General features: G+C 40.6%; 1 protein-coding gene across 7 annotated transcripts in view; it reads left to right on the top strand.

Moving 5' to 3' along the window:
* Window positions 1-24,046, top strand: part of HECW1 (HECT, C2 and WW domain containing E3 ubiquitin protein ligase 1) — a 254,267-nt gene that overhangs the window by 123,099 nt on the left and 107,122 nt on the right. For all 7 annotated transcript variants that reach the window (XM_054273221.1, XM_054273223.1, XM_054273222.1 and 4 more), the window contains one exon: window positions 7,340-7,434. In XM_054273221.1, coding sequence (XP_054129196.1) covers window positions 7,340-7,434 — 95 coding nt within the window. The remainder of the gene's footprint in view (window positions 1-7,339; window positions 7,435-24,046) is intronic.

Genomic DNA, 24,046 nt, shown 5'->3' with positions numbered 1-24,046 from the left:
TGCAACAATTTCTGAAGGTAAAAGAAATACCAAGATTATCTTATCTGTTCTTCAAATATCATTCACAAATACAAATACTGAAATATATTATTGGTGCTGAATTAAGATTATTTGAATGTCCTAACTGTGCATTTCTGTATCTTGACAAGTGTGGATTTTTCGCTTATGTTAACACTTGATTAGAAATTTTCTGAGTGTTCTACTGCTTGTTTTTGAGCTGTTAGAGTTTCCTTGCAAATATTTGTGCCTCAAATTGCTGATATGTACTGGTCAGCTTTAATTCTGGCTCCAGATACTTCTTGCTTGCTTGCTAAGAAGTGTTATAGTTATCCTAAAGGTGAAACTATAAAATCTCAAGTCTTGCTGTTTCTCCAAAGAAGTCTGTTAAGTGTTTATGCACATTTTAGAGCAGAGCAAGGAAAAAGCCATCAGAAAATTGGAAGGAATTCTGCAACAGAGATTAAAGGAACACATCTGTTTAGACCTTGTTTGCTTACTAAACTGTTAGTTGTTTAAAAACTGAGGCGCTTTTTGAAAGCCATAGGTGGTTGTGATACTAAACAAATACTGTGAGGAGATGCAGTCTACAGCTTAAGGAAATGCATGGTCCATAGGCAGCTGAATAGCAAACCACCTTGATGGTTGTAGTGCCACCATTGCCTGGTGGAGACAGCCAATGCTTGGAACAGGCAGTTTTTCTGATAGAGTGCCAGAAATAAGAGCCATTGTTTGCATGGAGCAGCAGCAGGCCTACATGATGGAAATAAACAGTACCATGTATCAATGCTGTAAGTACAAATTAGATCTGCCAGTAATAACTTGACCTTTTATCTTTGTTATGAGTATTAATTCTTCTCGCGATGTTGTACCTGGCAGGGCAGGTACAATATTGAGAGAAAATACCAAAATTTATCTAAAAACTATTGATGCTTAGGGAAAGACTCATGCTGATGCAGGAACACTAGGTTTCACCTCTTTGTGTTGCAGAATTTACCTTCTCTCTACAATTTACCTTCCAGTGATATTGATAAAGAGGAGATGGGCACTGGAGGCAGCAGCAGGTGGAAAAGGGAGGTCAGGCATGAGAGATGGATGTGAGGTGCACATCAGGTTTCACAGGTAGCTGCTGATACAGTTCATACATTGTGCTGCTCCATGCTGCCTGAAGGTCTCAGTGACTCTTTCTTTCTTCTTAAACTTTGACTTGCTCTTTCCCTATCTGCCTTTCCTTGCTTTGTTTCCTTTTCCCTGCTTTCTTTTCTTCTAGTGTTTTTTAGTCTTGTTTACACAGTTGCAGTCACTCTGCTTTCTGCCCTGTCCTATTCTGTGCAGTGATTTTGTTATAATCTCAATCCTCTCCTCCCCTCCCATCAAACACATTGCTTAGTCACTTAGTTCTGCATATAAACTGCCTTTAATCTCTCTCTGTTTTGGTTTCCCATTGTAATTCTTTGTTCTGTTTTTTTCATACGCTTCTGCCAGTTTTCCTATTGTATTCAAACAGTTCTACCCCCTCCATTGACTCACAGCCTTCACTTTGACACAAGCTGTCTCCACTTCTAGAGATCATCGTGGCTGCTTTAATTCAGGATGGTACCACAGCGATTTGATTGTAGCACAGCATCATATATTTGTTTATTCCAGTTCTGGCTTCTCTCTAGGGAAAATTTTATGACTCATAACTTAATTGCTTTGCTGTCTGATTTGGTTCACTTGGTTCCCAACCACTTACCAGAGACAGCTACCTTTTCATTACTGGTTTTGACACCTTTCATTTTTTATGCACAGTGTTTGCCCAAAAGAGCAACAACAGCTCTTTTAGTAATAGATTGAATTGATCAAAAATGACTCAGTTTCTAAGACTGGCATTGCTTCCCTGAGAGGTTTTTTACAGCAGTGAGAAATGCCTACCTAATGCTTAGTCACCTCAGCTATTTAACTGAAACAAAAAGTGTCATGGGAGTAAATCACAACAAGCTTGTTGAAGTGCCCCAGGTGCATCACACGCTCCTAGCAAACACCAGCTGATGCTTCCTGCCTCCCCCAAAGAATATGGTCTGCCTTGAAATACTCACTAGGGCGTTCTGGGGCTTTCTTAGCTCAGAAAGAGAAATTGTGTAATCTTGGCAGAGCTTTATTTTATATTTGAAAGAATAAAACCACCTTTAAGTGTAAACTAAGCCTCTGAGATCAGGTTGACCTTAGTAAGCATGCAACAGAGAATTAGTTATGAGTTATTAGTTATAAGATCAAATGAACTTTTGAGAAGACATTTAGGGCAATTTTGATAACTCTGAAGGAGTAGGAGGGGAAGTATTTTAAAGGGAAAGGGTATCTAATAAACTAACAGGACAAATAACACTGACAGAAAAGTGGCTGGATGATGGGAACTAGGAGACCTCTTGGATACTTTCAACCTTCAGTACCTCCATTTGCAATTCATCAGCAGACCCTACTGGATTTTATCTCATCTCACTTCAGTTTCATAGGGAACTGAGTGTCTTCAGGGGTTGGGTGGTTGCAGAGGCAGTGTAAACTATTGCCTGAATTATGTTCAGCGGGTAAATTAATGTTCCAGTTAATTTGCCAAACTGATTTGGTAACTGAGATAACTCAGGGCTTTGATAGTGAAATAATTTTTGTGAAATTAACTTTTTTTTCTTGTGGGGGAGATGAAGCCTCATGGCAGAGTTTCTCTGGCAAAAGTCAAACTTCTCAGTGCTTTCCTCTGAATAGGGAGTGGTCTCTGTGGTGTCCAGGGATGAAGTACATCTCAGTTCCCCTCCCTTCCTCATAACCTGTGTGGCCCACACAGATGCTTGGTGCAAGGAGGGAAACAGAATCACCCCTCCTCTTGCCTGGTTCTGATTGTCTTGCCTTGCTTTGCCTTGAGGGCACAGCAGCTTCCTTTAGGGCAACTGTATTTTTTATGCATCTGTGATATGTGATATGCACTGTGATCAGTGGTGAATCTGAGCATACAACTGGGGATTTTCATATTTATACCAATGCAGCACAGAGCTGTAATACAGTCAGTGTATGACAGTGTCATGGTTCAAACCCAGCCAGCAGCAAAGTCCCACACAGCTGCTTGTTTATTCCCTCACCAGTGGGATCAGGAAGAGAATTGAAAGGGTAAAAGCCAGATAACTCGTGGGCTGAGATAAATACAGTTTAGTAGGGAAAGTAAAAGCCATACACACAAACAAAGCAAAACAAGGAATTCTATCACCACTTCCTGTGGGCAAGCAGGTGTTCAGCTGTCTTTAGGAGAGCATTGCACATAATTGCTGCTTGGGAGGACAAACACCATCACCCCAAACATTCCCTCTTTTGTCCTTCTTCCTCCCACTTTATATACTGAGTGTGATGTCATGTGGTCTGGAATATCCCTTTGGTCTGTTTGGGTCTCCTGTCCCAGATGTGTGTCTTCCCTCTTTTCTATACACACCCAGTCTAATCCTCAATATGACAGTACAAAAAGCAGAAAAGTCCTTGGCTCTGTGTGAGCCTGCTCAGCAACAGCAAAAACATCAAACCCTGTGTTCAGCATTTATATTATCAACCCCTGTGTTCAGCAGGAAGCCAAAACATAGCCCCAAACCAGCCACTGTGAAGCAAATTACTCCAGCCAAAAGTGGCACAAATGGAGACACCAAGCCTGGTGTAAAGGGAGTACAATGCTGTTTTGTTCTTTATCCATGTGAATTGCTGGGTAGTTTGGTTGTTGCCATGGGCATGAGCATCTTTAGGCATCTCATCTCTTGGAAGATTTACCAGATTGACTGACATATTTCCTAATTGAAAGAAGAATTTAACCTCATTACTTTCTGACTTCAATATCATAACTACATTGCTGATCCAGTGATCTCTAAATAATTAGAGATGAAAATTACAATGGTACACATTTATTTATGACTGGGGATTAACTAGACAACACCTGCTCTCGACCTGTGCACTCTGCCATGTAGCTAGGGCAGCAGGACTGAGTTAAATCGTCTCATTTATTTCAGAACAAGGTAGTCTACAAGGCTACAATCCAAACAGTCTTTGTAATTACATATTATTTACAAATGCCAGCTGGATGATATTCAGGTTAATTTATATCACTGCCTTACCAATACTTCCAGTATTTTCTGTCCCTCTGCAGAGGCAGTGGTACCAAGCCCACAGGTTCCTGCACCTGTTCTGGAAATGTCTCAGAGGTGATTCAGGAATGCAAGAGCAATCTTCAGATGGCTTAAAATGTTAGGACTCTGTTGCAGTGAAAAACATGGCACCAGCAATGTTTTTTGTAAAGAATGGTTCATGGCCAAAAAATGGCCAACTAGGATCCTAATGGCGTTTTTACACCTAAAGAAATTATATATAATTTTGCAGGCTTTATACTTGCTAAAGTTTCCTCTCTCCATTGAAAATAGACATTTGCATAATATTTTCAATCTGAAAGCAATATGAGCAAAAAGGGGAGAGAGGAATCTAGAAGACAGAAAATGTTGTTCCCCTGTTGCTTCTAGAGCAATTTCTCAACCTGTGAAGGCCTCCATACGACATTTTCTCTCAGATCTGTTCTCTGAATGAAATCTTTGCTGTTCAGTAATCACCACCTCTACCTCTGCTTGATGCATGGCTCCAGCTGTGCCACTGTTTTGGGTTGGGTGTGACACTTGCAACTATCTTGAGTTGCTTTCTAGTGGTTTCCACCTGTATGTGGGCATTTTGGTTGCAAATACATGAAACTGAGAGGATCCTGCAGTAACCACATGGTTCTTACCAAAGACATATTTATCATCTTAGTTATCCTTTGTCCTTGAAAGTGTTACAAATACCCAGATTGACTGTATATGGATATATTCTCTCTTTCTGTTATCTCTAATACTTTTAGTTTAATTAAATGGATTCTTTTAAAATTTTCCTGATTCACATGGTAACTGATTTCCTACTTATCAATCTATGACAAGATTTCCTGCTGTGGGGTCTGAACATTGTCATACAGCTAATACCTGGAGTTATATTTCATTAACTACAAAAGTTAATTTTATTCTTTTAAAGGCTTCTCTTTATTCTAGTTCTCAATGTTCCATGAAAACTGTAGCTAAAAATCTCCAGGGGAGAAGAAAATTAAGATTTGAATAATTGGTGAGAACTGCATGTTTTAGCTATTGTGATATCCTCAGCTTTTGCTGTCCTCTCAGTGAGTAAATGAGTTAGCTGCTGAGCTGTTAAAAGTCCTGTAGAGAAAATTACAACGTGAAAATACAATCTGGACTTGCAGTTTTTCTGTCCCACAGGCTCTTCCAGCTTTTTTTGCTGCCAAAAGGAAACAACTGCTGCTCCCAGGTGCAACAGCAGGGTCGCTGGCTCAGCTGTACTGACACCTCAAGTAAATCTCTTAAAGTTGCAGAATTTCATTTGGGGGTATAGTTATGAATTCAGCCTCAGGATGGGCCCCACAGCCCCTCATGGAGGTGCTGAAGGATTCTATATTCTGTTCCAATTCTTGTGGAATGCTGTGAAGTAAATGGGACACATGTGCACATTGTGCATATAGTGGGAGAGGCTGTATTTTCACTGTATGAGCGAAATGTGCACCTGGTCCTCTGGTGAAGAACAGAGTTTGGGGATGGAAAATATGGTTTTCACAGATTAAGTGTGCTGTGAAAGGGCACTGTGCTTCTCATCAATGGACACTCAAATGCTGTGCATTCCTGCAGGTTAGAGAACTGGGAAATCCCTTGAAAGTGAGCAGTGCTCAGAGTACTTGGGAACATCACCACTTTGCTTTTCATTTCCCGAGTGACATCTGAAAGCTGGGAAGGCTTTACACTTCTAAAATTATTTTGTCTTTCAAAAGGTATCAGGATTTCTGTTTCCACCTATGTTTCTGTGTAGGGTACCAGGGTAAACATTTCAGGCCTGTGGTTTTGAGGGTGTCCACCACTTTTCATGTCCCAGGTTTTGCTTCCACCTGGACTGCTACATGGTTGTTTCTTGGATCTACAAACGGCAGATCACAGCACCATAATCTGTGGTTGCAGTCTCAGCTCTTAATATTTTTTGTCACAGCTGCAGTGATTTGAGTAATTTTGTTACTGGTATTAAAACTGCAATACAATTTGTATGTTAAAACAATTAAATGGGTTTTTTAATTGTTTTCACACATGGACTGTAACTGTAGTTGCAATGAGCATTTTTGTGACTCTACCAGCAAAGGATGGTGTTTTCCCTGAGCTACAGCAGCAGCTACAAAGCAAGGTCTTAAGGAAAGTCTTGGAACAGATGAACATTTCCGTGTCATTATCCAGTTAGAACTAGAAGATGTGAAAGCTGCTTTTATTTAAACAGGCATTTTTCAGATCCCACAAACATACCTGTTACACATGTAACACTGCATAATTGCTGGATCCCAACTGTGCCGAGGCACATACCAGGCTAGTTCACATCTAGTTTACTGTGGAAGAAAATTCTGGCATGCCAGCAGGCAGGCCAGGATGAGCTACAGCAAGTCCCCAGTTCCAGGCATGAAGGCAAATAGCAGCACTTTGCATCTGTTTGTAGTCACAGACCAACACAGAAGCTGGCTGGAACTGTCGTTCCTTCTTGTAGAAGACAAGAAAGTGGGGTTGTGAGGGGCTGATTAACAAGCAGCTTTCACTTCTGTGCCTTGATACAATTATTGAGATGAATTTCCCTCAATATTATTTATTTGAATGCCAATGCATGTGGCAAAAAGCAGCACTATGAGTGTGAAAACTCATGACCTTTCCTGTGTTCCTCACCTAATTTAGATGTTTAGAAGTCAGTGGAAATACACTAAGGCAGGGTCTGGTGGTACTCTGCTATTCCTGAAAATGCTTTAATGTAGTAACTGTCAAAGCAGTTCATCTGTGGAGATCTACATCCTTGCCCTGACCAAGGTCAGAACAAATTGGCACAGTAAAACCTGTCAATGAGCAGCTATGCAATCTTGTCCTAAGGAAGTTCCTAAATTTCTCTGCACATTAGTGCTTGGTATGTCTGAACAGGGAAGATTTATATGTCCCTACTTTTTTTCTTCCTAAAGGATGCTGAACATGTGCTCTAAGGTCTGTCTGTGGTAACTTTGGCTCAGAAGAGGTTTGGATTTTAACTGTGTTAAATCCATGAACCAAACTCCAGATTTCACCCTGACAAAGGGGGAGATCAGAGGCAGGAGGTATCCTGTTGTGCCATCCAGCCAGGATGAACCATTTGCAATTTAGCTACTTGCCAGCCCTGTGCCTGTGAGCTGTAGCTGATCATGCAGATTGCCCCTAGCATTTTTTTAAATCCTAAATATCTCTTTTGGATTTTTTTTCAGCTGAAACAAAGATCTGCTTCAAGTACTACCATGGTGTGAGTGGGGCACTACGAGCCACGACTCCAAGCGTGACAGTGAAAAACAATGCAGCTCCTGTAAGTTACGTTTATTATTTTTCCTATGTATATCCTACTGTGCTATGCCTTCCTTTCCCTGCATGCTTTATATATCTTTATATCAAAACTGAACATATTTGCACTTCATTGTATTGTGGTACAGTGAGTAATCTTTCCATGAAGATGTGGGTTTGTATGCCAAGAGAATGTAGATTCAGCTCTGAATCTGTCACTGATAACCTCTCTGATCTGGGGCAAGTCCCACATCCTAGCTGTATCCTGTTCTGTAAAGTTCTCTTGTCTCTGCTGGGTGCTGTGAGATTTGGGTGATACCCCTAGAGGATTTTGGATCTTTGGACAGTAAATACAGTAAGTGTCCAGAAAGGGAAAAGATTTTCCTCTTTTAAAGTGATTTTTTCAAAATGAGCATTTTTACAGCAGTGCCTCTGAGTTCCAGGAACAACTGTGACATGCCCCCATCAGTGGTAAGAAGTAGGCTCTTGGGACCTGATCTATCAAAGGACTGAACATCATTTTTGACAGATTGAGGCTTCACTGAAAACACTTTTGATTTGCTAGAGCCTAGCAAAGCTCTATGGCTTAGATAGCTCTAAAAAGCTATATATCTAGTCTGGTGTTGGGAGATTTTATCACCCTGAGAGTGAAACAGCTTTTAGAAGCCCACAAAGAGACTTGATGACCTCCAAATCTTGTCTGGCCTTGCTGACAGTGTTTCACTGCATGCCAGGCTTGGCAGAGACCTGCATGAGCTGAGAACTTGTACTCCAACCAGCATAAGAAAAAGACTAGGTCAGATATTGTTTAGTCTGGAAGATGGGTTCAGGAAAGAACTGTCTTACCTGTGGGTATGTGTCAGTTTCAGTGGACATCACTTAATTTTTTAACCTTTTTTTTAAGTGTTGTTTGTTTTTGTTCCTCTTGTTGTTGTTGCTTTTTGGGTGTGGGTTTTTTATTGTTTTTTTTCCCAGTCCAAACTTAATATTTCTAGAAAGGCTGAAGAGTCTCCCATGCTGTGTGTTGGCTGTGTCTGATTCCACCAGAGCCAGAAAGGATTCATTTTTTCACCCTTGAGCCATGAAAAGACTTTTGATGGTTTCTCCTTGCCTTCTTTTGATATACAATATATCTGCAAACTAGATGCTGGGTATGGGCTGCTGTACATCCTACATTTTTAGGACTAAAAGACATTCTTGTCTCATTACACCTTTCTGATGTGCTCATGGTGAAGCCATTCATCAGTTTTAGAGCCTGGAGAGTTTCCTTGAGCTGTCTTCAGAAGAACATTAGGATATGGCCTTGGATATCTTCATTGTGAGGGATGCTGAAAAGTTATTTTTAGCCTGTAGTGAGTCACATCTTGTTGCCCCAGGACTTGTTGCTGATTTCCCAGTTGTTGTAATTTAGTGGGATAATGTCTGCCATTGATTTAGTCCCTGTCTTCTCTGAAAGGTAAGCCAGCCAACCCAGGCAATGAATACCATTAGCTGAGAGATTAGAATTTGTTTTTGCATTATTCTCATCCATGTCTTAGACCTGAGTTGGAGCCAAGTGCACAAATTTTTCAGGTCTAGTATGGAAGGGTTACTCTTTAATTATTAAGTATCAGAAGTATGTATGAAATTAGAAGAATGTCTGAGACCTGTGCCTTTGTAATATGCAAATAGGTAATCTCTCCAAGTTCTTTAGCTGAGACCTTTACATATGTATTTATGGGGAAATAAAACAGCCAAGGCAGGACTTGTGTTTAAAGGAAAATCCTCTTCATGCACTACTCATGGTCTTTATAGAAATCAGATGAGGGCTGCCTATTATGACCTTTAGTTGAGTTTACTGTACACAACTAAAAATCAAAATATGATTAATAGTGTTATCAAATAATGGTTTTCTGTCTGAGGACACAGCCAGTGTCCTTGGAAATAGCATTCTTTTTCTGTAATCTTCTAGTTTTTCCTGCCTTTCTAGGTTTCAAAATAGCCTGTGTGGGTTTTTGCAGATCAGAAAGGCCAACCAGCAGTGCTGTAGGTGCAGCATCTTTTTGTCTCTTGTTTTCTTCTTCCTGATTTTGTTGCATGACTTACTTGATGCATTGTAATTCAAATACTAAGTGAAGACAGGAAAAGCAATGAAATGGCAGCAAAAGTTATGGAGTATGAACTTGGACAGAGCCTTCTGTATGAGTGCAAAGAGGGAAAAGTGCTATAGATTTTAAAACTTCTTCACAGTTTGGAAGAAAATACTGGGCTGACTCTTGCCTGTGTGAAGGCTTTCAGCTAAGTGTGATCCTCCAAATTCCACTCCCAGCTGACACCATCAGATGGCTTTCTCCATTTGCCTCTCTGCAGTACATGTCCAACCTTTATTGCTGAAGTATTTGAATGTTTTATAGCATCCTGTACCATTGGCACATGGTGCTACTCCCACTGCAAAGGTGGGGGAGGGGATTACAAGGGATCTGCTCAGCCCTACTCTTCTCTTGGTTCTCGTGGGCCTCTGCATTAGCTGCTGCTGTGAGTTGGATATTACTGTGCAAAGTGCAGACATTATCTCTAGCACTGCAAACACTCACCTTTGACTGTGATCTCACTATTTTGTGCAATCAGTTGAGGGCTGTGCCACTCAAGCACCATGCCTGTAGCTCATGCCAGAGGTCCCTGACACTTCTTACCCTAGTGAGACTTTACACATGGGGCCCTTCTTGGTGGAGGAGGATTATCAAATTCCTCAGTTGTTCTCATTGCTCCAGGGGGTCAGAGCACTGCCCCAGGGTGTTGGGCATGGCATTTCTTACAGTACCAACAAAAGCTGTGGTCTTCTGACTGCTGTGGCCTTGGTGCAGAGAGGGCCTCTACTGCTCAGGGGAAGCTTTCTTCAGATCCTGGGACAGCTTCCTGCACATCCCCTCTGAAAGAAGCCATCCTGTGGTCAGTACTTGGAAATTGACCCTCTATTGCAGCCAGTAGGAGTTTAAGCAGTGTCTGATGGGCCTAAGTGTGTTAGAAAAAATAGCTTTACAGGGAAATCTCATTAGGGATCATATTGTGGATGTCGAGCCTGAAGTATTTTGAAACCAAAGAGAGTTTTGCCATTGTAGTGATAGTGTCATAAATTCACTGACTCTTAGGCTGTCAGTAGAGGGACAGAAGGAAGGAGGCTTTGTGTTTTTTGCATAAGCAAACCTTTTTGTTTGGCACAGCTTAGGAAAAAGATCCAGAGCAGGTGTCCTTTGAGAAACAGCATTTGAGGACAGGTGACCTTCTGGAGACAGTGTTTTTACTGCTAGCACTAACTCATCTGCAGCTGATGCCAGAGCCACCCAAGTGGGTTCTGTCTGTCCAAGCCTCCGAGCGCGTGGCAGTTTCTGCATCAGGGGCAGCAGCTGGCATATTGGCTGCTTGGTGTGTGTCCTGTCAACAAGTCTGAAAACACTGATAACCAGCAGTATCCTAACACCATGATCTAAAACAACCGCAACAAAAAAAAGAATCCTCCATTGTCTGTCTGACTGCAGTTTGCTGCAATTGAAAAGGGAAAAGAAGCTGGAAGTAGTCATGCTGGGGGCTGTAAGCTGTTGCCATTCTTGTTCACATGCTGCTGAGACTGTCTAACTGGCAGTTGAAAGGAATCCCACTTCCAAAGGGGAAAAAAAAAGCTGCTGTGTAAGTTGGTTGTCTTTGTATAGCACCAGTGGTGCTTTAGGCTGAGTAGCATCTCACATTTCTCGTCTTATGAATGTTCTGCTCCGTTTGAGCTTATCCCCTCATGCTGTAACCCAGTTATTAGAGCTGCCTTGCCTGCTGATTAAGATGCCCTGCAGTTCGTTTGTTGGTGAAAAGTCCTGTCACATTTTATTGCCTGTGAATCATCAGGCTTGAATATCTGGGAATGAAGGGCTGTGCACTTTGGTCAATTCATACATGGCAGAAGCTTAAATGTGAATTTGGGGCAGCAGATAGGCCTGGGGGTAATGACAGTAAAAAAGAGCACCTGCAATTCTGGAAAAAAAGAAAAGGAACATCCTGGCTGGCTCCTTTTTTTCTGAACTAGTGGAAAGCAGTGTTGCTTGTGCACAGGAATTTATACTACTAAAGCATAAACATTACCATGGTATGGATGAGCAAACGGTTTTCTCAGTAGAAAAGAGCATTTTTGCAACATCTGGAATGTTCCTGTATTTGTTTTTCTTCATTTATTCATAATATTGCCACCACTGATTCAACTTTACATCAGATGTTGTAGAAAGAAATACAGGTTACAGCAATTAATTCTAGCAATATGGAAGTGTTATATTGTTAATATAAAAATAATTCAATCTGAACAAGGTTTTCTTGTAGTAAAATAAAGCTGGCATGAGAACAGCATGCAGAAGAAGAACCTTTTTCCCTAAGAGTTTATAGCCTGAAAAGATAAATTTGATACATCACAATTAAATGGCAGTAAGTGGAGAATCAATGCTTTAGCCTCAGGACAAATGTCTTCACTAAATTGGGAGCATTCACTCACTGTGTATTTGATGCAAAGAACCTCAGCTGATTGAACCTCTGGAGCTTTCATGCCACTGTTTCTGTCTCACAGATCGTGGTGGGACTCGTCAGATACACTTGGCATTGTGGGAAAAGCTGTGTAAATTGGAGCTGATTATTGAAAGAGACCTTTTCTTCGTTGTGTTTGTGTGAAAATGCTGCCTCAGCTGGGTTTCCCACAGCAGGAATTACTGCTTGATAAGCTGCTGCTATTTGATGGTGACTGATCATTCCTGAGGACTTCCTGCTGTAAATATTTGCATTACGTGCTGTCACGTCAGAGTGTGGGCTGCTGAGGAGCGTTTGATAATGAAGGATTCTGCTTCATTTCCATACATGTGCTGCAAGACAGGATTTTATGAGAGTGTGCATGTACAAGCAGCTGTATCTCTCATTCTGTTGGAAGGCTGGATTTTAAAATCTCACCTGTGTCTTCTTTTTCACTTCATGTCTGATTCTGTGATGAGTGAATTTTAAAACTGTCCATGTTTCTAGGACATTGCTATGGAACAAATGCAAAAGTCTGATTTGCAGGGCGTAGGTATAATTATACTTCAACAGACAGTAAATAAAGAGGGAACAGAAACTTCTAGTGGCTTCTGCACTGTTCAGCAATTGAAGTTAAAAAAGAAGTTTATGGAAAACACAACATAAGGCTGCTGCAATTAATCACAGCAAAGAATGCAAGCCAGGTACATCTTCAACAAGTGTAAGCCGTGTACCTTGAAAGGCTCAGCATTTCCAGGGAGGGAAGTAGCACTTCTCTGGAAGCTGTGGGTATGCTTAGGTAACTGAGTATTTGTTAAAAGTGAGCAAGAGAATCCCCTTTCCTTATCTTGAGCTGAGAAATAGCCAGAGCTCCTCCAGCTGCAGCTGCCTTCCAGTACAAGGCAAGGAGCAGCATTGTTAGTGCCACCAATATTCCCTATGCATCTCCCCCTCTTACCTGCAAAGGTTAGTCATTCAGAAATGAAAAAAAAAAAAAATCAAGCCAAAATGAGAAGGGGAAATAACTGGAAAGGAAGCAGTCAAATACAAAGTTCTCTCTGCTAGCATATGGTCCCTTTCCAATTTAAAAGGACACCTAGCAGAAAATATGTATGCTAAGAAACAATTGCTGAAAGAGAGTGGATTCCCTGATTAACTATGTGAATAATTCTGAAAAAAGTAACTGATCCATAAACTGTGGAAGGAAAGTGACCTGTGTGAGTTTCTCACCTGTTGGAAGTACCTGCCCATTTTGGGTTGTCCCTGATGCAGGATTTCTTTCACAACAGCAGCAGGCTGTCCACACCCTGCCTGCATATGTGCTCATACATTGCCACTGGTGTAGGCCAACATCATGAACTGGTCTAACATGACAACATGAGTCTTTGAATTCAAAGACATTTTTACACTGATTGGGGAGTCGTTTTAGTATTCGAACTGACAATTCAGTATGTCCTTGGTTTTCCATAGGCATTCAAGAAGCAATTTTGTGATTGTGTGCAAAAGAACTTTGTGGTGTCTAGAGTTAGGAAACTGTCATAGCTCACAGAAGGTGATCAGAGAAGTTTAGTGGGGCCTCTTAGAGGGGAATTAACAAAGATTGGATGTACATAGGGAGCACTAGCACTTTTGTGTTACAAAGTCCTGTCTGCACTCATTGTATACTTGCTATGAAATGTCCTAGAGAAGGGATACATCAGCCATTTCAGTGGCTACAGCTAACATGCATTCAGAGGCAAGGGGGGCTTTCCTGGCAGAATTTAACTCCACTAGCTACATAATATAAGGGAGTGTTTTTGATATCAGAACAACCATCCGCATGCTACTTCTGAAAAATGTCATTAATTTTTTTTTTCACTTCCATATTGTTTCTTTATAAACCCACAGTAGTGTTTTACAGCCTAATTTGGTCATACTCAGTTCATGTTCAAGCATAGTTACTCCCATGAGCAGCCTCTTAATACTTGCACAATTGAGCCCTTAGTTCAGTGTAATTACATTTTTGGTTATGCTTTTCTATATCCTAATTATCACTGATTCAAAGAATTTGAAGGTTAATGACACGTCCAAATTAATTCTTATTGCCACCTCAGTAACACAGGCTCTTTTTCAGTATCTAGTTATATAAAGTCTATTGTATTTACACTGCAATTACCCTGTCATGTAGTGAGCACTTCATTTATACGAATTAGTGGAGTTGGAAAGCGTAACCAGGATGTAATTGGTCCTCCGGCTGCAGCATAACTACAGTCACTATGTTATAAATAATAACCTTTTCCTTCCTTTTAGTTTCCCTACTCTCATTTTAAGTAGGGATGGTTGAGATTTTCTTTAAATATTAAGAAAACTCGTTTGTAATGAAGGTCTCTTCTGAGTGCAGTTTAACAATACTTGCTTTTACAGTTCAGATTTAGGTGTGGAGCATGGGCTGAAACCCCACTGACTTTTCTGGAAATGTTTACTGATTTTCTTTCAAAACAGAACACAATTGGCGAGTAGGGTCAGTTGCATTTTCATTAGGACAGATTTCAGATGTACCAGTGGCTAAATAAGAAAGGATCCAGGTCCATGCTCCTGGTGGCTTTTTCCTCTGTCTTGTTATTGGCTTTTCAGCTTGGTGTGGTTGAAACTCCTATTATCATTCATTCATAGATTTACATTCATAGATTTACACCCTTTTTGAGAGGTAAGTGCTCATAATTTATTATCTAACAAGCACAAATTGAGTAGGGGAGGTACGAACAATTTTCTTTGTGAACATTGATTTCCTGAGCAGCAGCCCATAACTCTCAGTATGCAGGTATGTGTGTTTTTATTGTTCCACCCCAGGAGGAATATCTGTGCTTTCCAGCACACAGCTGTTTGCATATTTAAATGTTATTTAACTTATCAGTCTTGATAATTTCCTCATTCATCCATATGAAAGACAGGTTATTTAATCATCTCAATGGAATTGCAAACACAAAGAGCTAAAATCAGTCTTAGCATAAAAAATCAGAATGGATTGGAAAAAACCTTATGTGACAAAAGCTCCCAAAATACTTCTCAGTGTTCTTTCTGCCCAGATTTACCTGCATATTTCACACAGATCTTCGAGAAGGGCATATCTAGGAGAGAAGGGGAAGAGCCTCTTGCAAGGTGCCTGTGGGATTTGGGGCAGCAGATGACCAGGCATCAGTGCTGCTCTTCTCTGGAATGTGATGCTTGTCACCAAGGAGGCACTAGCTTTAGACCACTGCAGGCATGCTTCAATTCCTAGTAGCTTTACACAACATGTTGCTGTAGACATAGCTGCAATGGATTTAAACAGGAAAGAGGTGACATAAGAAAAAGCTGGCATCTGTTAAATTATTAAGTAAAATAATTCTGTAAGTGTTCATCTATCAGACTTCTTCCCGTTGAGTTAGTCCAGATGCACAGTTCTGCAGATTTAAAGCAGAGTAGGACAGAATGAAAACCAGGATCAATGCTACCATTTGCAGGTTCCGTTAGCTTATTGTCCATTTCTTGCTCTCTCATGGACTCTACCTAAGCAGCACTAACTGTGGAGCTGCTGAGCCATCCCTATAAGTATCCCTGGCCACACCCTAGACTTCACTGTGCAAGTCTCTTGCACCAATTTTGGGCTCCTCCCTGTTGCCCTAATTTCTTTGTACATGTTTTTTCAAAGAAAACACTTGGGTTAAATTTAACTTTACTGGGCATCTGATACTGTATGAACTTGTAAGTTAGATTTAGAATGGTTTAATTAGCAGACTTGCAATACAGTGCAGAGTTGATATGAAGAAATAAAAAGTATGACAGATGGGAACTGGAGTGATTTTATTTCAGCAGCACCAAGGAGACCATTACACAAACCATTTATTTGTTAATGGGTTCAATAAGAGTCTGGTATTTCCTAGCCACTTGCTTTTGGAATGTCTCTTGTTACGGTCACATAATAGCCATAGTAATATCTGCACATCATATTGCTCCCTTCTGTGGTTTAGTAAATTATGGAGAGATCAGCAACCACTCAGCACACTGCACTGGTGTAATCATCCTTGCTTTGGCCTTTTACATTCTTAGATACTCATTAATGGAAAACAATGGAGTTCCTGACCATTACACAGTGAGTCCGAGGGCAGATATTTTAGTTTTTGAAGAGGGAAGGAAAGAAGGATTTAGATGTGGGGAGTACTTCAGAGCTGAAGCTGATAGAGTGCTGAAGGAAGGAATGAAGCACCTCCTGCTTTCTCCCTTCTAGGAATTACTTGCTGTGATAGGGCATGAATCTGATTGTGGTTGAGCACAAGATAAATTACCAGGGATAATTTAGACTATATGACACAGCTTTCTAGTATGTTTTAGTTCAGAAGTTGCAAAAATATTTGCTTTGATGTTCCTTTACAAAATCGATTATTTCTACCCTTTTTCCCTGCATTTGCTGGTTTGATTTGTTATTGCCAATTTCGTACACATTGATTTAAATCTCATTCGGTGCACTAGAGGCCTGTTAATCAATTTAAAACGAGAACATTGTGTTCTACCCATTTTTTGTGTGTGTTTGTTATTTAGTGAAAGCACTATTTATACTTGGCACAATCTTAATTAAAAAAAAAAAACATACACTTTTCAGTTAGAAAAAAAAAGAACAGGAATGTTGCCAGGGTGAATCCAGCATCCAGCTAGTCCAACAATCAAGACCATGGAATCTATAAGAATCCTGCAGTACATGGGCATGAAATCCTCTAGGTCAAACTTGGTATGTCTACAATTTGGTATGTCTGATGTGACATAAAGGGGAAAAGCCCAGGGTTTGGTGTTCTGTGTTCCATTTTCTTTCCAGGACTGCTTATCAACATCATGACTTGCCCTAATATTTTCACTAGCTGTCCTTTCCTGCTCTGCACTGGACCCACTTAGAGAGGCAGATGTTGGGAAAGCCTGTGTCCCTCTTGTAAGTGGGAGGCTTGATGACTGCAAGTCATTCCAGCAGGAAAATAATTTTGAGCTTGTCAGTTGTAAGCTTTCTGTCCCCCCATGTTCCCTTTATTTAGGCCTTGCAAGTAAAAAAAACAGCTTTGCTTTCTTCAGTTTTTGCATTTACCTTTGTTCAATTTTATTGTCTTCTCCCATGTTCCAGGATTAGCACAGATGGAGATAAGAAGCCGTTGATCTCTCCCATCTATGTATCAGTTAGCATGCTTACAGCTTTACCATGTTTCCATTTACTGAAGTTCTTCTAAGGCACTTAGATGTATGTGTATCAGGTGACACCTGATTCTGATCTGCATCTTCTCTTGGACAATTTTAAAAAATTAAATTCCTGTTGAAGGCATAAGCAGACATTTTCAGAATCTCATAATCTCTGCCACTCATGAGTTTTGTGTGTTTATATAGAAATATGGGGAGAAGAAATGTTGAGTGTGGATAACAACCTCATAGTTTGATGTAGAATTGTACCTGGAATATGGACTTGGAGAATAGAATGATAGGATTGTTTAGGTGGGAAAAGACTTCCAAGATTGGCTCCAACCTCTTACTGATCACCTTGTCAACTAGACCGTAGCACTAAGTGCCAAGTACACTTTTTTCTTGAACATTTTCAGGGATGGTGACTCCATCACCTACCTGGGCAGCCCATTCCAATGCTTGACAACCCTTTCATTGAATAAATTCTTCCTCATGTCTAACTTGAATCTCCCCTGCTGCATCTTGAGGCTATGCCCCACTTACCACAACCTCCTTGTAGGTAGCTGTGGAAAGCAATGAGGCCGCCACTGAACCTCCTTTTCTCTAGGCTAAACAACCCCAGCTCCCACAGCTGCTCCTAGAGTATCTACCCTCCAGACCATTCACCAGCTTTGTTACCCTTCTCTGGATTTGCTCCAGCACATCAATATCTTACTTCAAGTGAGAGACCCAGAACTGAATACAGGGCTTGAGATTCAGCCTCACCAGAGCCCAGTAGAGAGGGACAATCACAGCCCTGGTCCTTCCTGGTGGCCACACTATTTTTGATACAGGCCAGGATGCCATTGGCCTGCTTGGTTCCCTAGGCACACCCTAGATTATGTTCAGCTGCTGTCAGCCAGCACCCCCAGGTCCTTTTCTGCCAGGCAGCTTTGCAGCCACTCTTCCCGCAGCCTGTGGCACTGCCTGGGGCTGTTATGACCCAAGTGTAACACCTGCCACTTGGCTGTGTTGAACCTATTAGAACTGGCCTCAGCCCATCAATCCAGCCTGTCCAGATCCCTCTGCAGAGCTTTCCTACCCTCCAGCAGATCAACACTCCCGCCTAACTTAATGCCATTTGCAAACTGAAGGGGCAGTCAATCCCCTTATCTAGATCATCAATAAATATATTAAACAGGGCATCCCCCAATAACCCCACTAGTGACCAGGCACTAATTGGATGTGGCTCCATTCACCACAACTCTCTGGGCTGAGACAGCCAACCAGTTTTTAACCCAGCATGGAGTGCACCTGTCCAAGCCATAGGCCACCAGCTTCTTCAGGAGAATGCTGTGGGAGACTGTACCAAAGGCTTTACTTCTCCTTCCTGGGGTAGAAGACCTTTGAAGCAGGAATGGTGTTAGTTAGCTAAGAAATTTGAATCAGCTGGGATAAGATGTACCAATTGCTGTATCTGCTGGCCTCCATGACCCAGTGTCTGGTTTAAATCCAGCTGGAAATAAAGCACCATGCAGTCACTCACTTAACCTACCCCCCCTCCCCACCCACCCCCATGGAATGAGAAGGAGAATCAAAGGTAAACTTGTACTTTGAGAAAGGAGAAGTTTAATAATTGATAATAAATTAAAACACAGTAATAATGTTTAATAATAATAATAGTAGTAGTAGTAGTAGTAGTAGTAGTAGTAGGAAAAACAGGTGATGCACAATACAACACCTCTTGCTAACTGATGCCAGCCCCCCTTTTCCCAAACCCAGATCAACTTTCCTACTAGATAACTCCCCCCAGTTTATATATTGGGCGCGGTAATCTCCATGGTAATCTCTTGGAATATTCCGTGGTAATCTCTTGGAATATTCCTTTGGACAGTTCAGGTCACCTGTTCCAGATATTCCCTCCCAGTTTCTTTTGTTAAGTTCTCACTGGAAAAGCATGAGACAAGGGAAAAACCAGTCTTTGACCTGGGATAAAAACAGCAAAAGCCAAAACATCAGTGTGTTATCAGTACCATTCTCATTCCAAATCCAAAACACAGCACTTCTAATAGCTACTGAGAAGTTAAATTTACCCTAGCTGAATCCAGGACACCCAGGAAGTCATTTCCAGTCATGTTTCTAGGAGGACATTGTGCTTTCATCAAGACAAGAAGCCCATGTTCTGGTTATCATTAAAATCACGCTGACACTTTTTCAAGACTGTCTGACTTAATGTATGAATTCTAATTGTTCAGATTCTAATTTCTTAATGATGGCCCATCTTTTGTACCTGTGATTTCAAGCTAATTTTGCCTTTTTAAAATGTCTTGTTCAGCTTTGTTATTGTAGTAGTTTTTACAAAACCACCACAATTATATAGGACTGCTGTCCTATATAGGACTCCTTATATTTCACCTCAGATGTGGGTGGCAATGTTTTACTTCTTGAGTCTGTTCTAAGAATTAATGTTTTCCAAAAGGGTTACAAATTCTCAAATGAAAGTTGCTATCATAGGCTTTAATCTGCTCCTAATTCCTATTAGCTGACAAGACAAAGCAGAAGACTTAATAGTAAGTATTAGCTATGCCGAAAAGCACAGTGGTCAGGTTTCTGACTGACATGTCCATTCAGGGAAACTGGCATACTAAGCCCTGCTGGTTAGTTTAGAACAAAGAAGAAATGACTGATGTTGAAGAAGGAATGCAAATATTAGCTGAGAGACAGCTGTTTGTGTGGATAAGCCTTCTTAAGATGTTGAATAAATTTTAAAAGATGTACAGGAAAAAACATTAACTCGCTGCTTATCCGAAGCAATGAATAAAATCCCAAATGGCTCTTTAAGAGCTTGCAATGAATGAGGCAAAATAAGTAGATGGACAGTGAAGAAGCTTGTTTTGTAAAATTCTTATGGTAGTTTCTGTAACAATAGAAAAATAGGACATCAGGAAAACATGGTAAATGCAGCAGAATTACTGTGTCCTGTAATTGTAATTATCGTTTTATTTTTTAAAATATCTGTGAGGTTTGTAAAACAGTGTTAGGATGTCAGAGGCTCATCTTATTTCTTGGAGATGGTCTTTTGTTTAACAGTATTTACTGCTGTGTCTCAAACATACTGCCAAGTGGAAAGGGAAGATGAAGGCTAATCTGCAGGGAGAGATGATTACAAAGGTGTGGCTATGGGTTTTAAATCTATTGGTGTAGATTACAGCAACCTGAAAGCCAGATCCACCAAAGTAGTAGAGATTTTTCTGCTTATTCATTTGGTCCTTCTCTCAAAGCCTGGGTGAGCTACTCCACAAATATAGACTGAATGCAAGTTATTTACATTGTGTTTCTTTGTATTGCTATTTAAAATTACTTACTGCTGTAAGGCATGTCACTGTGGACAAGCTGCTTTGGAGTCTAATGCAAAGTTAAGTTAAATTGGTTTTGGTGTTGTTTTGGTTGTGCTTTTTTGTTTGTTTTCTTTTCTTTCAGAAAAGAGCATGGGGACTTAGTTATGGTTTCTGACTGAGGTCTCCTGATGCACTAACCAAGCTGCCTGTGCTCTGTGTTGCTGTCAGAGCTGTAGCCTGCAGGTTTTCAAATGGGAGGGAAATGTTTAGGACACACAAATGAGAAATAAGCTGAGCGCGTAAGTGGTGAATTTGCTGTGCCAAAGCAGAGCACAGTTTTACAAATCTTTGATGCATAGTTGATAATACTCATAAATGCTTGGGTCAGTGTACAGATAATAAAGTCTCTCAACCACTCACAAATGTAACACAGATTTTAGTGGAATCACATATTCCTAAGATAAAGGATGTGATGTTTCCTGTGGGCAGCTGGAAAGCTGGCACAGTGGGAGGAAAGCTGAGAGATAGGTACAAGATAGGTACAAGACCTCTTCTTGTGTCCACACATCTGTATCACAAGTATCTGGATACAAGCCAAGATATGAACTTAAGCTGAGATGGGCAGTTGTGTGCCCAGTCTCTCACTCAGCAATTTTCAACAAATTTCAGCAGCTCTCATGTGCCAACATGCCTGTTTTAAAGTACTGTGTGGATTTCTTTACATCAGAGCAGCAGCCAGACAAACAGCCAGATATGAAGAGGGAAAGAAGGAGGTCACAGAATTTGTTAAAGCCACATCTGTAGCCTGCACTGAACCTGTGTGTAGCTCTGCAGTAAAGTTTCATATCATCTACAGCTGATAGATGCCAGCAATTTAGTCCTGATAGGATTTTCAGTAACCAAGGACTTTCCAGCTGCCAGAGTAATAGAGAAAAATAATTTCATTTTCTTGAAATATCTTTCTTTTGTTTTCTTTGCTTTCATTAGTCCTGGAAAGAAGAGGGGCAGGGAAAAAGATCTGGGGAGAGAAGAGATTATTGTCATTTTGCAATGCATAATCCTTTATAAAAATAGCCAGTACTTAAGATCTCTTCTGAAATAACTCATACCCTCAGATAACCTAAAATCAGCAGACATGACTGAGGAAATGACAATGAGGTGAAATTGCAGGCATTTATAACAGGTGGATTTGTAGGTAATTTTGAATGTTTGTGGGTAACCTGCAATAACTTGCAGGTTGTTTCAGTAAGAATACCTTAAGTAGGCGATAGAGAGGAGCAAATGGTGACTGAAAGCCAGAAGGTTTTTCAGCATCCCAAGAAACACCTGTGCCTGCAGGTATCTGCCCTATGAGTTTATTGTGCATGGATGTCCATGTGCACATGCATGCAAGCCCTTATATGATCATGCTATCTTTTCTTTTATCTGTATGTTGAGTATATCTTGCATTGCCTGTACTTAACTTCACACAAAACCTGGGTGATCAAAAAATACATTTATAATGTTGCATTGGGAAAAAGTTATGATGGGAGACAGCTAAAAAAAGAAGCATTAAAATTTATATATCAAGAGGCAGACTTTGTGCTTCACAGTAATCTTTTAGGTTTGCATTTCATGATTTCTTGAAGCTTGACAGGATAACCATGTTCCCTTTACATAGTTTTGTTGATAGAATAAAGTTAAATAATATTGCACACTTTTTAAAATATTTTTTTCCTATTACTATTACTCAGACCTTGTTTTTTCTCAAGCTTTCGTCCAAGTGGAGAAATTGGTGTAGGTCAGTATGTTTTATATCAGCAGATGTGCATAAGAATATTTCTTTAATAGAATTGTGAACCCTTTGTTAATTTTTAATCCTTGAATCTCTTGAGAAACATTTTCCTTTTCCTTTAAATATCTTGCTCTTTTTTCCCTGGCTAGCTAGCTGAGGTGTCAGGCAAGCTTGTTTCCATCTGTATTGAAAACATGCAGCACCTCCCCACTCAATATGTCCACTTTAAAAGGAGGCTTTAATTCTTACATCTATAAAGTGATGGAAAGCAACTAAATTGTTCTGACACACTTCTCTTTTTAACTCATCAAGTCGGATTTTTATTTACACTGGGCAGCTTTTGCCCTTATGCCTGTGTGGTAGGACTTGGTGGTGAACCTAAGTATAAACCACATTAATTAAATCACATGTTGATACTCCGAGTAAAGGACAATCAGCACCTCTCATAATACCTAACTAACCCTCTGTAATTGATAAACTTCAGTTCACAAAATGCAGAATGGACTATATCTCAAATACCAATACATTTGTGACTTTTTTTCTGGCAGACTACAGCTCTGGACTGTGATTCCAGAGGTGAGATGTTTGAGGGCAACCTAGAGCTGTTATTGTACACCTGAGTCAGTTTTGTGTGAATTTTTAAAATGTAATACCAGAAAAGTCTGCAAGTGCCACTGTTGTCAGGGAATCCTGGTTTTTAAAGTAGCCTGTTTATTTCTCTTATTCTTCTGCAAAGGATCTCATTTACCTCTGTCATAGGCAAGTTTGAAAGCTGATGCTGTCAGGTTTGAGTTCTAAAAAAGTTGTAGTGATCACTGTTGGAGTATTGGGATTTTTCTGGTGTTTGGCTTGGGTGTTTTGAGATGTGTCTGAAAGGGAAGAAGGGAATCTTTTTAGGATGTAGGGATCTGTAATTTTAGAAATTAATTTTTTGCTTTCCTCATTGCATCCTCCACTGCTTTTTCCGTTTGTTTTCCACTTTTGTTCTATAGACCCTTGCCTTTTTTCCTCTTTTCTGGCTCCAGTTTTTTAATTTCTAGTAAATTTCTTTCAGCTTTATTTTGGCTTCTTCCTTTCAACATTTTGAAGAACTTCTGGACTAGGAGAGGTCTAGACTGCCTGAAAAGCATGCTGAGTGCTGACCACAACCAGCCTTTAGGATCCCTTTGCTGCCTCACAGACAGGCAGCTGATAGCTGTGTGAGCCTCACAGTGGGGTGGTCAGAGCTGGCAGGAGAGCCCAGGCATGTGAGACATCTCCTCCCTGCTGTGGACGTGACCTGTGGCCATGTCAGGCTTGGCCTGCAGGGCTTCTGTAGTTAATGATTTCCCTGAAATGACAGCACTCCTGCATTTAGTTGACACCACTTTTCCCTCCTATTGTATTTTAGTGACTTTATGTTCAGAAGACTTGCGTCCAGTATGCACCAAGACAAATCCTTCACAAGGCTTTTGGTGGTGACCAAATTGCTGTAATGAATTCATCTCTTACTGGAGATCAGATTTTGTAAAAGCAGCTTCTCCCCAGAAGTCCTTCCTATACCTCAGGTTTGCTTAGTGCCCTGCCACATTCATTTTCAGAATGAGTCTGGCCTCTGTTTTCTTCATCCTTCAGACTGGACTTTACATACAAGGAGTGGCAGAGATAGAGCTGGATTTATTTATTCAGTCCTAAGGGAATTCTTATGTGGAATGTTACTGATTCCTTTAACTAACTAATGGGATATTGTAGGGAAGAAGGCAGACTCTAGTCACAACACATGTTGAAATGATAGCAGGTCATGGACACAAGCTGCAGCAAGAGACATTCTGATTAGGCTTTAGGAATATCTTTTGTGTCAATAAAGTAGTCAAACA

Source organism: Melozone crissalis, unplaced genomic scaffold (assembly GCF_028551555.1).
Source record: "Melozone crissalis strain CALT ecotype California unplaced genomic scaffold, PUWL_Pcris_2 ptg000016l_1, whole genome shotgun sequence".
In the NCBI taxonomy this organism is placed as follows: domain Eukaryota; kingdom Metazoa; phylum Chordata; class Aves; order Passeriformes; family Passerellidae; genus Melozone; species Melozone crissalis.
The sequence above is the reverse complement of the archived record's forward strand: the minus strand, read 5'-3'. Positions and strand labels throughout refer to the sequence as shown.